The sequence below is a fragment of the Lepisosteus platostomus genome, chromosome 22 (assembly GCF_059453375.1).
Source record: "Lepisosteus platostomus isolate fLepPlt1 chromosome 22, fLepPlt1.hap1, whole genome shotgun sequence".
NCBI classification, from domain to species: domain Eukaryota; kingdom Metazoa; phylum Chordata; class Actinopteri; order Semionotiformes; family Lepisosteidae; genus Lepisosteus; species Lepisosteus platostomus.
In genome coordinates this window covers 8,449,080-8,462,740 of record NC_142632.1, presented here as the reverse complement: position 1 = coordinate 8,462,740, position 13,661 = coordinate 8,449,080, and the positions used below count along the sequence as shown (strand labels likewise).

General features: G+C 46.9%; 2 protein-coding genes across 11 annotated transcripts in view; one reads left to right on the top strand and one right to left on the bottom strand.

Annotated features, from left to right (window-relative positions):
• Positions 1-10,569, bottom strand: part of kiaa0753 (KIAA0753 ortholog) — a 26,450-nt gene extending 15,881 nt beyond the window's left edge. The window contains exons 1-11 of one of the 10 annotated variants that reach the window (XM_088616122.1): positions 10,459-10,569; positions 9,987-10,271; positions 9,562-9,685; positions 8,720-9,040; positions 8,214-8,478; positions 7,126-7,235; positions 5,932-5,994; positions 5,105-5,326; positions 4,569-4,776; positions 789-1,003; positions 206-369 (exon numbers count right to left, since the gene is read on the bottom strand). In XM_088616122.1, the coding sequence (XP_088472248.1) occupies positions 206-369; positions 789-1,003; positions 4,569-4,776; positions 5,105-5,326; positions 5,932-5,994; positions 7,126-7,235; positions 8,214-8,478; positions 8,720-9,040; positions 9,562-9,675 (1,682 nt within the window). In that variant the 5' untranslated portion in view covers positions 9,676-9,685; positions 9,987-10,271; positions 10,459-10,569. The other 9 variants (XM_088616124.1, XM_088616125.1, XM_088616127.1 and 6 more) reach the window with 9 other exon arrangements.
• On the top strand, positions 10,489-13,661 carry txndc17 (thioredoxin domain containing 17). Its single transcript, XM_088616156.1, has 4 exons — positions 10,489-10,772; positions 11,469-11,550; positions 12,060-12,135; positions 12,718-13,661. The coding sequence occupies exons 1-4, from the start codon at positions 10,628-10,630 to the stop codon at positions 12,784-12,786; spliced, it is 372 nt and encodes a 123-aa protein (XP_088472282.1). The 5' UTR covers positions 10,489-10,627; the 3' UTR covers positions 12,787-13,661.

Genomic DNA, 13,661 nt, shown 5'->3' with positions numbered 1-13,661 from the left:
GAGATAAATTCTTCATGAACTGGACTTAAAAACAGTGATCAAAGCAAAAGAAAGGAGGAAAGAGGTAGATAAGAGTGGGGTATATTCTTCAGATGTGCTTAAGCCCTCGGTGTAATGAAACTACACCATCTTTCAAAAAGCAGGACTGGACTGCAGAAAACCTCATCTCAAAATCCCTGTGCCAATGCATATTGCATCCACTCACCGCCTGGCACCTGTTGCCCTGGGGGAAGTGGGGCTGGGGGGGATCCAGGGTGCAGGGGTGTCTTTCTGGGGGGGCTGGTTCTCCTTCAGTCTGGAGGACAGAGTGGGCTGCTGGAAGCCAGCATCCCGGGGAAGAAGCCTCTGTTCCTGAGGCAGGCGAAAACTCTGTGTGTGTGGTGTGGGGTAGGGAGAGTGGGAGGAAAAGAGAGCGAGAAAAATCTGATCAAGAATCCACAAACACTTTTCAGCGCTGAAACAGGAAAGACTCCCATTACACTGCACTTTGACTCATCTCAGCTTCTGACAGCTTAGGACCAAACCACAGCACCTGAAGAGCAAAGCAATGCATTTAACAACAATCTATCTTCACATATCATTCTCTGCAAATGTACTCATGGCAACAATGCTTGGCTTTTGGCGGTAGGTTATAAAGTAAAGCCGACAATTCATAAAAGAAATGGCTTGGACTGCCTGGCAATAGAAGACCGATTTCCTTCTCTGTGTTTCATGGGTTTTTGTGGAAAGCAGGCAGCGTTACGTAAACTGTCAGAAAAGGACAAGTGCATCAGGACAAAGAGACTGACCTTTGGCCTTTCGGGGAGTAACACCCCTCTCTGCTGCGCCGGGAGGGGCTGCGTCTGCTCACTCAGCGCGCCGATGCGAATGAGGCTCTTCAGCCCGGCCCTGAGCACCTCGCTGCGATCCGGGGTCGGGGGGGCCTCCGTCTCGGCAGGGCCTGTGGCAGGAGGCTTCCCGCCTGCTGTGGAGACGAGCCAGCACAACTCAGAACCCCTTTCCGCTGCAGGGATGAGCAGCAAAACGAAACCTGCCAGCCTTTACAAAAGTAGATTTTCTTTTATAAATGAAAAAACGTGAATGAAAGAGATGCATGACCTGCACAGAAAGCCACAGAAAACAGACAATTCAACTCGCTATCAGGGATGCATAGTGTAGTGGCAGAATGCAATTTTATTTTAGGACATGAATTAAATTTGGTTTATACATATAATCACAACTATTCCTAATAAGCCACTCATGACTAGGACTGGCCCTGGGCACAGGAAAACTAGGCGACTGTCTAGGGCCCTGAGGCCACCAGGGGGCCTTCCTCAATGTGGAACACTATATTTTTATAGTCTATATTTTACTGTCTCTTTCTGTTGATGCTGTGGATTTTCCTACTGGAAGCCCAGTCAAAAACAGACCAATCATAATCGAGCACGTAATGTTTCTGAAGCGCAGAAAAGAAGGGCAAGATAAGCGATCTCAAAACAGAGGTGCACCCAATGAAGTCACCGTTACAATGCCCTTGTGTTTCATTTGGTCTTGAGTCTGTCAGATCCACATAACTAGCGAACGCTAGACATGTCACATCTTCAAGCTAGACACAGACTGCTTGAGGCGTTTTTACTAGACTTTAACAGATTCACGTTTCCTGCAAATGTACACACACCGCATGGGTCGTCTGCTAAAAATCAGCACTGCCTGGCCAGAAGCGTGAAAGCAAATAATAATTAATAATTATAGGTGGGTACCTGCGTCAGCATGCATAGTCTGCAAAGGAACAAGTAATAGGCTTATTCCATGCTGAAAAGAGAAGAAGGCTTCACAGCTGAAACGTTGTGTTTTCTCTCTTCTCTTTTCAGCATGAAATAAGCCTATTACTTGTTCCTTTGCTTTAATAATTATAATTCCTTACACTTATATATTGCTTTTCTGGACACTACACTCAAAGCGCTTTACAGATCATGGGGACTCACCTCCACCACCACCAGTGTGCAGCCCCACCTGGATGATGCACCAGTACTCTCCCCACACACCAGCTCTCAGTGGGGAGGAGAGCAGAGTGATGAAGCCAGTTCAGAGATGGGGATTACTAGGAGGCCATGACTGGTAAAGGCAAGGGGGAAATTTGGCCAGGATGCTGGGATAACACCCCTACTCTTTTTGAGAAACGCCCTGGGATTTTTAATGACCACAGAGAGTCAGGACCTCGGTTTTACGTCTCATCCAAAGGACGGTGCCTTTTTACAGTATAGTGTCCCCGTCACTATACTGGGGCATTAGGACCCACATGGACTCCCATCCAGGTACTGGCCAGGCTCAAACCTGCTGAGCTTCAGTGAATTGGGGTTTAACTTCATTAAATGGGGGTATTGTAAACCCCATCTGTAGCCCTTCGGATTGCAGTCACTCTCCCAGTGACAACGGCAGAAGCAGAGAGGAGCTTTTCAAAGCTCAAGATTAAAACACACCTGAGGTCAGCCAAGGCACAAGACCATCTCAGTGGACTGGTCATCATGAGCATCAATCACACAGTGGATCAATTACTATCCTATGAAGACGTACAGTAATTGGTGATTTTGCCTCTTGAAAATCTAGGTGAATTGATTTATAGAACATTTATTTTATAAAACTTTCCCATCTTCTCAGGCTTACTGATCTCACCTCCTTTGTTATTGAGTGCACTTATTTCTTGCTTAATTTCACATTTATTTCTACAGTTCCTTTCTACAAAAGGTTTCAATGCAGTAGCTTGCAAGTTATAATTTGGTACAAATTTGATATAACAGAGATTGTTTCTATCATTATTTATTACTAATGGTTCTATATACTACTGTTAATGTTCAAACACTTTACCCTAGTAAATTTTGTGCTTCTTGTTCTTAACATATTTATTATGTGTTCTTAAAAACTGTTAAATACATTTTCTAGTTATATAATTCATTAATTGTTCTAAATAGTAAAATAAGGTTGTGTTGGGAGCTGATAACAGTAGTGTGTGCGCGAATCGTGATCTGGAGGGCCCCCTTTCCCAGATCTTGCCTAGGGCCCCCAAAAAGATAGAGCCAGCCCTGCATACTGCTTTTTTCCTTTGAAAGATATAATGGAATCATTCTTCCAGCTTCGTGTTGGACTAAATTAGAAACAACCCCTATTTCTCCATAATGACAATTCCGCTGATGAGTGCTATAAACGTGATTCCAGCACACTGCCCTCTTATCTCAGGGGAATACTCACAGGCAGTCTATAATGATAAAAGCACAATGCTCAGCTACAGCTGTTATATTTCCACAGTGGCAGTCTCCTTTCCCCTGCTCTGACACAATGGCACAAATCTTCCCGTGGCAACGAGAGGCAGATAAATCTCTCCCACTGGCGGGCCTCTGATTGCGTGCAGGGTTATCTGTTAGAGAAAAGAAGCTCAAGGCTACAGCACAGCCACGTCTGAATTGCTTTCCGCTTATGGAGTCTACTTTTTTTACGGCTCACCCGGCTCCCACTCTCTTGCCAATTCATTTTCTCTGCTTTTACTAATTCTCTTTATTTAATGCAGTAATTGTAAATTCCTACATGTCCTTCCGCAGAAAAAAAAAAGGAAAGAGACCAACTTTGCTTCTTAGCCTGAGGATTTAATCATTCTCAATTGCGCCGAAGAGCAGAAGGAAAAGATGATCTTGTACGCTCCTTTAAGGATAATGTGAATCTTTAGTGGTTCTTATCAAGGTTTTGACAACAGGACAGGTTATGTTCCCGTATTGCAATGTGCTCCTTTTTGTCAAGACTTGAAAGAGCAGGTACAAGGATAGATACCACAAACGACGAGCCTTTGACAGTCTGGAACGGAGCGCACTGGACGCTAGCCTGCATGTGGCCGAACCCCACAGGATCGGAAATGTGCAGCTGGAGCACAGAGCCTCTTCCAGGACCAGTTCGGCGCCAGGCTGCGCCACTGATGCCAAGCTCCAGCAGCTTGCAGCCTGCAGCCCATCAAAATAATCTCCTTTTCAACCATGTTAAGAAAAACCTTATTGTATCATTCTAACCTGCTTAAGCTGCTTTACATCATTTTAATGAGTGCACCCTGTCAACAGTTTCCCGTGATAAACTTCCATGGTACTCGCACCAGTATTTCCTCAGTTTCTCAATTATTTTTACAAAGCCTAGACCTGATCCTATGCTTGGCCCCTATTTCTCAATTTGCATCATGATTTATCGTACCTTCCTGTCCATGCTTTCAATATGGTGTCACTGTGCTTTGTAACACAGTACTTTTCTTTCCAAACTGTATGTTATTTAACTTGTTGTTACTGCTGCTGTTCTGTATTTATGTTTTTAGTGATTCCTTAATGTCTTTGTATGGGAGCCCACATGCAAATAAGCATATCACTGCACTTGTGCACATGACAAGATAAACAGAACTGCTTGTGCTATCGTACATCTCAGTAAAGCTTAGCAAGGGCACTACTGTGTGTTTCTTGTTCATATAATTATGGATCACAGCGCACAAAAACATAAAGTACAGGGTCATCAGTTCTGGCGCAGAGTGGCGGAGAAGTCAAAATGAAGTCCAGCAAGCTCACCTGGTACGATCCTTTTGGCCACAGCCGGTCTCTGCCCCGCTCTGAGGCTCCTGCCCCTGGCAGTGGGGCCCCTGGTCCCCCGGGGGGGCGACGCGCTGTGCCGTCGGCCGCGGGGAGCTCTCCGCGCCGGCGGTGAACTGCTCTGGGCTCGGGAGCCGCCTCGGCCGGGACTCTCCCGCTCCTGCTTGCCGAGCAAAGACTCCAAGGCCTGGGCAGGGAGAGAGTCTCATTTCGTCATGTAGCACGCAGGGCGAGCAGGTGAAGGATCAGAGCAGCAAAGTAAAACACAAACTGATAACTGCACCAGAGCGATTACAAAAGAGAGATGGTGGGCACTTTCAGTACATTAAAAAAAAAAAAATCAGCAACATCTCATTCTGTACTGTTAATATTACTTACAGGGGACTTTGTTTACTTTTGATCTCACATACTGCATATTTTATTTTAAGGTTTTAATAAAAACAAGCTTTGCAATTAGAAACTAACACCACCACACTAGCCCCAAGACACTGTTAACAGAAGAGCCTCTCTCTGACCTCCAGCTTCTGCAGGATATCGACAGCTGTCTCAGGCACAGAGGAACTCGAGCCCGACTCCAGTTTGGCGGAACACAGGGACAGCTGGCGAATCAGATGGCCCAGCTCCTTGTAGTGGGACAGTGCCCTGTCTTCTGATTGGTCAGGCAGTTGATTAACAAACACCTGTAGAGCCCGGACAGCCCCTCTGTGGGCGGCGGCCAGTCTGTCCATCGCTCTGGACTTTGACAAAGGGAGAAACATGGGAAGAGTTGATAGAAAATAGAAAAATCTGTATCTTCAGATCTGTAATAGATAGAGCTGAAAAGACCAGCAAGAAACCTGTTTAAACACGTTCACGTCTACACCCTTTACTTGATTAGTGTCTGTATGACATGTACTGCTGTACATGTCTTGTTGAATTATTTTCCAAAGTGATAATCTATTCCAATAAGTGCATCTTCCTAGGAGGCTGGAATGGGGAACTACCCATGCGTGAGCTACAAAGAAACAGGCAGAGGTGAAAGCAGTAAAATGAAAAAAAGAGACAAAAACTCACTGCTGTGATTTTTCTTTGTGCCTTTCAGCATGGAACTAACCTCTACTTGCATCTTCTTATTAGCCTATTTCCTAAAATTGTGCAGATGTTGCAAATTCACGTCGTACTACACCATTCTGCCCATTGATAAAGAAGTATAATGGCCACATATTTAATGAACATGAACATGCAAAAGGCAAAAGCACTGCAGATGTAAAAGCAGAGTAATACTGTATATTATTGTCTCAATATTGCCAGCTTAACCTCAAAACTCTCCCATAAGCCCTTGGACTTGGGCTCAGGTCCTTACTTTCTTGGTGTGTCTGATCCTCTGTGTGGACAGCTTGTCTAAGTCCTCCTGGACCTCCTTCACCTGCAGCTCAGCACAGGAGACAAACAGACAGTGAACAAGTTGAGATGCAGATTGTTCACTTGTTCATCTAGATTATTTGAGAAGGGGGAGGAGGTAAATAAAAAGCACGGACAATAATGAATGGCAACTCTTCGGAATAAAGATGATCCTAAAAAAATCAACAGTGAAAAAACTAACCAGAGGACACAGGTGGGAACTACATGGAAGTATATTTAAACTAAGAAGAGGAGGTATTTCTTTATGTAAAGGGTTATTGCAGTCTGGAACAAACTACTCAGCCACGTCGCTGAAATCAAAATCATGGCTTCCTTCAAGTGTGGCTAATTCTTGGATGAATTATCTACGTCACACCAAATGGGCCAGATGAGCAAATGGCTTCCACACGTCTGTAATCTTTCTTATATTCTCCTGTTCTTAAAAATAAAAATATATAAATATATTACAATTATGCTTACAAAGTTTAAATATCATTGTTTCCATTTTGAACACTAATGTCTGGCTTTACAGACATTGTACCACTGGAAACTGTTACTGTATTCACTGAAAACACTGTATTACTGTTAAGGAAATGCTGTATTCACCCTGTAAACAATAAACTGTTACTGTATTCACTGGAAACACTGTGTTACCGTTAAGGAAATGCTGTATTCGCCTGTACCACTGGAAATTGTTAAGGTATTCACTGGAAACACGGTATTACTGTTAAGAAATGCTGGACTCACCCTGTAAACACTAAACTGTTACTGTATTCACTGGAAACACTGTATTACTGTTAAGGAAATGCTGGACTCACCCTGTAAACACTAAACTGTTACTGTATTCACTGGAAACACTGTATTACTGTTAAGAAAATGCTGGACTCACCCTGTAAACACTAAACTGTTACTGTATTCACTGGAAACACTGTATTACTGTTAAGGAAATGCTGGACTCACCCTGTAAACACTAAACTGTTACTGTATTCACTGGAAACACTGTATTACTGTTAAGGAAATTCTGTATTCGCCCTGCCCTTACTGCTCAGACCACGACAACACTGGACCAATAACACCAAGGGGTTCTTCCACACCGGCTGCCCCTGCAAGAGCAAGAGGACCCGACGGGGGGCGGCGGGCGGCGGAGGCGGAGCACCTGCTGCTGCAGGACGTAGATGACGCGCGCCGCGCGGGCGGCCTGCTCCTGGCGGCGGACCTGCGCCCGGCGCTCCTCCTCGGGGTCCACGGGCGCAGCCACCACGGGCCCTGCAGCACAGAGCACACACCACGCTGGAGTGAAGCCCACCGGCTGGACACCGAGGAGCTCAAGGATGTCAACGGCGGGAATGAGCTAGTGTAGACATGAGGGGATTCTGGGATTTAACTAGTTTTGATCTGAAAACTACACAGGTCATCCTGTAGACATTTGGTGCATAAAATTGGTCTTTTTTTACACAACAATTGGGTGCCCTTGCTCTTTCTTTCTATGACTGTTTTCTACAACACACCTTGTCATCTCACACTCTTAATTCGCACTCAGTGGAGTCGAGGGGGAACTGCAATGCTTTTTTTGTGTTTTGGGGTTAGAAAAAATCAGCACTGATGAGTGCATTTGCATTTCAAACTGCAATAGCAGAAAAATGTACGCACTAACTTGTAAAACCTCCAATTTACATAATAAAATAGACAAAATTTCCAGGTAGGTGCAGTGCCACATTCTGCGATTCAACAAAAACTCTGGTGATGTGTGTGGTCCTACGACATTGTAAACAAATAGGCTTGTGTAAACATCTCTTTTAATCCAAGAGAAATATAACTTTCGATTTTGAGATGGTTTTGCCAACGAATACTACTTACATGTTAACTCTCCAGGCAGATCTCGTTGGAACATTTCTGCAGTGAAATGTCGGCTGCACAACCTGTACTTATTCTCTCAGACATCACATTACATGAGTCATTAAGGAGACAAGTGAGCAGGAAGGGCTGCTTCACATGGCACTGCGTGGGAAGTCGAATGTGAGTTGCATCAACACAGCGATTTACAGTACTTTCACAATGTTCACGATTTTGTGCTTAATTCAAAATTTGTAATTTGTTTCTAGTACGTTAATTGTTTTTTTCTACCAAGATTTAACAACCGGTCTGAGAAATGGGGACTGCGGTTCCCCTTTAAGTCCAGTCTTTGATCTGCTGTTTACCTGCCACTGAAACTCCTGCCCCTCCTTTGCCTTTTTGCCCCCATACCTCTTTGAGCCAGCTGTTCGATCCGCTGGACATAGGTGCTCAGCTCTTTCTGCAGCCGCCGAATCTCCTGGCTCAGCTGAGGCTCCTGGCTGTCAGCCCTGCCGCTTAGCCCAGGTCCAGGGTCTCGGGTAGGGGGTGACTGGCCATGTGCAGTCCTGGGGGGCTGGCCGAGTCTCTCAGGGGTGTACACCAACACCCGGGCCCCCGGCCTCGTCACCACTGACTTTGGAGCTGATGCCTTCTGGGCACCTCGCTTGGGCTGGAGCTGTGAAAGGGAAAGGGTATTTCTCAGTTATGAGCTACTCAACAACACAATCAGGACCCAAAGCACAAATCAGCTAGAAGTCATTTAGGATTAAAAGCAGGAAGAACTTCTTTACACAAAATAATTCAAAAGCAATTACCTACACATTTTGTTACAGACAGCTCCCTGGACTGCTATAAAAAAATGCACAAAATACTCTCTAGCAATGAAAGAAGTAAGAGTCTTTTGATCTTCCCTCTACCTGGTCCCTGGTGTTTCCGTCCTGTGGCATGGATTTCTCAGAGCCAGCTGCAGGGGGCTGTACCCCGTTAGGGGTCAGGAGAGATTCCTGGTGACGTCGGCGCAGATCCCTCTGTGCCAGCCTGACTGCCTGCTGCAACCTCTCCTCAGACACCACGGAGAAGCGCAGCGAGCTCTGGGAGCTGCTCACACTGTCCGCCCCCTGCCCACTGGCCATCGTGGCGCCCGGGGGCGTCAGTTTCTCGATCACGATGGGCGCAGGGCTGTGGAACCGGGCCGTCAGGTTGGAATGGGCTGCAGGCACAGCTCTGTTGAACCGCAGCTGGGAAAACAAACAGGTTGTTGACAAAGAGCAAAATAAAAAGCCCACGATATCACTTAAACAACTGAATGAGATTACACAAAAAGTGCAATAAAACCTCAGAATATCTGCCCCCTGCACTAGAGCTCTGGAAAAACAGTTTAACTCTGGTTTCAATCAGGGCCTCTATGCATAACACTGGAAAAATGGTGGTGCATTTTAGCTGGAAGAAGCTAGACATCATGTTTCACTCCTCACTATTCTATTATATAACTATAAGTCCCTGTCACTTCCACATAAATCGTTTTTTCTTCACCCTTTAATGCCTTTAACAAGACAGCACTCAGACTCTTGCCCTGCCATCGCCCAGTAAATGTGCCATCATGATTATTCTCACTATAGTGAGCAGTCTGGAGATGCAGAATGAAACAGATTTTAAAAAGACATAACTGAATTTGATCTAGTTTATCCACAAAACTTGCAGCAGCTCTTCAATGCCAATGCATTGCCATAAAACGGCACCCGTGGGTATGAAAGTGTACCTGTGTCTGGTGGAGCTCAGCCTTGCCCTGCAACTGATTCTCCGCCGAACCTGATTGGACCCCGGGCTCCGCAAATGTCACCTGCAGCGGTCGTTTCTGAAGCTTCATAGCCATAGTGTCCTCCCTGCTAAGACAAAGCAAGCGGGTGGTGCTATTGTTCTAGTTCTCTAATATTAAATAAAGTAAGCTCAAGTACATATCTCACCCAAAAACCCCCAGCTTCACAAGTACTCTAAGCTCATATGCAAATCTCATGAGTTAAATCCAGGACTTTTTATCGAAGCAAAGTATATATAGATAAGAGGTGCGCATTACATGTCATCTGCCTGTACCAAAACATACAAAATACAAAAACTTTTATAGCTTATTCCAGCTGTGAAATTGAAGTTTATCTTGATCTTAAGGCAGCGAAATACATTGTTTACCTTGGCGTCAACTATTAGAACTTTATCCCCAACCAAGAAAATGGACTGCTTTTTTGTTAATGTTCATTAGAAATCATGACCTCAAGAACAAGAGTGGTTTACCTACTGTTCCTACAGAGCAGACGAAAATAATAAAAATAAATTTTCAATTACTCCCCAAAATTGTGTAAAGCACTTCCGTCTGTTTAAACCGCCGCCATGACAACACCATCAGGAGCGGCCTTCCGGAATAGTCGAGTTGGCCAATCACAGCACACCTTGTCCACCGTGTACGACGAATGCCCTCTGGGGACAAACAGAACCACAACGCTCAAAATGCTTTTTTTTTTTTGCTTACGTTTTTAATAATTTAGAGAAAATCACATTTTTCGTGCTCTTAAAGCATTTTGTTGTTGTTGTTTTCTTTTCACATACCCACGTCGTCAGAGACGCAACAAGGAAACAAAAGTAAAAGCAACTTTGCTAGCGGTACCGCTTTAAGGCGTCAGGGGCAGCTCATTGACTCCAGCAGGCGGAAAGAGGAGTCAGCAGACCCTCACTGCCTCCAGCTCGGCGTGATTGGGGGCAGCTGCCGCACAGTAACATTTCCAGGAAGGAAAGAGCAGTTCAGATCGGGTTATTAAATCCTCGAGGACTTGAATATGACCCAATACGAGGAAGTACACGTCCGCGGTTTTGCCGAGTTCACCCGGGCGGTGTCGGCGCGGACGGGCAAAGACGTGTTCGCCTACTTCTCGGGCGACAAAGACGACAAGGGAGTGAGCTGGTGCCCAGACTGCGTGAAAGGTAATGCGGCAGTGTGCACAGCAGCGCCCTGGGGGTACTATTACTAGTAGTAACGATAATGCAGCAGGAGGATGGTGATGTGGGTGGGTGCAGCAGACCGCCTCGGTCTGCAGCGCCCCAGTATGACTCGGTTCTGGATGTGGAGACGTGGACCCGTGAAAGATGGGCGATTTCTTTAAGCGCCTTTCGCCTTTTCTCTTTTACGCAGTCGTGTTGTTAAACGGCACTCGGGGAAAGAAAAAGAGCAGTTCGCAAACTGAGCGCTGTCTAGATAAGTGTACAATGCCTTTCACTCCCACCTAGAAGAAAACAAACCCCAGAAATGAATCAGGTGCCGCCCGCAGCCGTTGTGTGGTCTAGTACAGTCACATGCGGTAGTACTGCATTTGAGCTTAAGGTGCTGCTGGGGGAAAAAAGGTGAGCTCATTCTGTAGTGTTTTGGCTGTAAGGGTGACTTGGCGATTTTGACTTGTTTTAATGTCCAGTGTGAGACTGAGACTGAGTCAGACTGGTCGGGCTGGCTGGTACGCGCCAGTGAACTTTGATTCAGAGTACAGTGAGGCGTTATGTAAGGTGTAACTCCAGCAACATCACGGACTGTCGGCGCAGGTGTGTGAGAGGGGGGTATTACAGTGAGACCCCCGATTTCTGCAGCTGACCACAGTACCCAAGCTCTAACTGTGTCGTTTCCTGCAGCGGAGCCGGTCGTGCGGGCGGAGCTGCGACACCTGCCTGCGGGCTCCGTGTTCATCTACTGCCAAGTCGGAGACAGGCCCTAGTAAGTGTTTAAGATCCGCTTTTGCCATCGTTAAACTCGGGGCTCTGGCTGTGGGCGAGCACCGTGCGTTTCTAGAGACGCAAAACGCATTCTTGCATCGGTGAGGGTCGAGTCCGCCCTGTAAGTTACTGGTAAAACACACCAGTCTTGCACAAGCCTTCCAGACAACTGTTGGAACTACACTGGGATAAAAACAATACAGGGTGTGTTCCCCACGCACTGTGAGGTGTCTGCTTACGTAAAGTGCAACCACCAGTCTTGGAAAGGGGAATGTTGAACCTGTGCAGCTGAGGTGGTACCCAGCCCTGCTGTGTCACCCCAAGAAGTCTTTGCTCGGAGGTGGAACGCCGGCACAGCAGCAGGCACACACTGGAGAGCTCCAGCCTGTGCCATTGTGCTCGTTCCAGTAGGGGGCGCCGTGCTCTAGAACTCTACAAATGCCAATTCCCCCTCCTTTCCAGTGATTGAACTGCATCTTGCCTTTTTTTTTTCTTCTCGCTCCCTGGAAGCTGGAAGGACCCCAACAACGAGTTCAGGAAGGTGCTGAAGCTGAGCGGCGTGCCCACACTGCTGAGATACGGCACGGTGAGCCCCCCACGCACACACGCACACGCTCTGTCCCGGAGGCCCACCCGCCCGCCGGGTCTCCTTCCAGCCCAGCTCTCGTTACACAGATAAACCAGGATTCGTCTGAACCGTAACTGTTCCCAGCTCTTGAACCTGAGGGCCGCTGCCGATAGGGTGTTGCGTTGCACAGGTCACATCAAATTCCAAACTTCGGAGGACAAGGACAAGTTTCAAACCTGCAGTTATGAAGCAGCCTGTGGCTGGAAGGTTGCCGGTTCAAATCCCGCGGCCGGCAGAGGAATCCTACTCCGTTGGGCCCCTGAGCAAGGCCCTTCACCCCAGCCGCTCCAGGGGCGCCGTATAAATGGCTGACCCTGCGCTCTGACCCCCAGCTTCTCTCCCTGTCTGTGTGTCTCATGGAGAGCAAGCTGGGGTCTGCGAAGAGATTCATTCCTAATACAAGCGATTGTATATGGCCAATAAAGTGAACTTATCTTATCATGCTGTGGGCCACCAGGACCGATGAGCCCTGCTGTCAGCCAGCGGTGGTGTGGTTCTGAGGTCCTGGGCTGGCAAGGTCTCTCTCTGCCTGTTTTGCAGCCTCAGAAGCTGGTGGAAGAGGAGTGCTTCAAGGCTGACCTGGTGCGCATGATGTTTACAGAGGATTAGATCCCACTCTGGCCACCCAGCTGTCCCTGGCGCCTTAAACGAGACGGTGATCCCCCCCCACTGCCCAGCTGTACAGAGATCCAGCCCCCATCCGGAGGGCCTCCTGCAAAGGCTCTCTGCTCCTTCCCCCTGCTCCCCTGCTGTTTGTTTTGTGTAGGTGATCAGTGCCACCACAGCAGAAGAGAAGCCCCAGGTGACCAAGGATGATCTAACACAGGGGTGACTGGCCCTGCTCCCGGAGACGAACGAGTCCAGCACGTTTCATGGGTCCCCCTTAAAAAAACACTTGGAAGAATTAATCTGGACCACTTCAGCAGTTTATTGGTTCAGATCTCATTTGAAAATGCCAATACATTGCAATTAGCAAGAGGTACTGGGCATTCCTAACTTAAGGGAACCAATTAACTGACTAAATTGATTAAACCATCTACAGATTTCAGGGTGACCTTTAAGGCCTGCTGGACCATGGCTCTCTGGGAGCAGGGTTGGCCACCTATGATCTTATACGTTCAGAGTACTGAACAATTGGTTTCTTCTACTGGGTTAATTCATTATTAAAACAATGTTAAGGGAGTGCTGTTGTCATTTGGACGTTGACCTGCTCTTGGAACAAAGATTTCACTATTCCTAGCCTCTCTTTCACAATTCACTCGTAATCCTCCACAGGGCTCTGGTAGCAGCTCTTCGGACCCCCTGTGCCGGGCTGAGTACTGCCCCTCCTGGCGTAGGGGTCAGGTAATTCAGGGTGACCAGACACCTGCCTTGTATCAAAAGAAACTTCAACATAAGAAATGAATGTGCATAGTGGCCTGCCCAACTGGTACTTCTGCAAAAGCATTAAAAATCCAAATAAAATAGCATTTTTGGTCAGTGAA

Bases quoted from the DNA above. Each gene is read 5' to 3' on its own strand.
- txndc17 (XM_088616156.1), top strand. From the start codon at position 10,628: ATGACCCAATACGAGGAAGTACACGTCCGCGGTTTTGCCGAGTTCACC. The intron at 10,773-11,468 runs GTAATGCGGCAG...CGTTTCCTGCAG, and splicing joins GTGCCCAGACTGCGTGAAAG to CGGAGCCGGTCGTGCGGGCG. The intron at 12,136-12,717 runs GTGAGCCCCCCA...CCTGTTTTGCAG, and splicing joins CACTGCTGAGATACGGCACG to CCTCAGAAGCTGGTGGAAGA.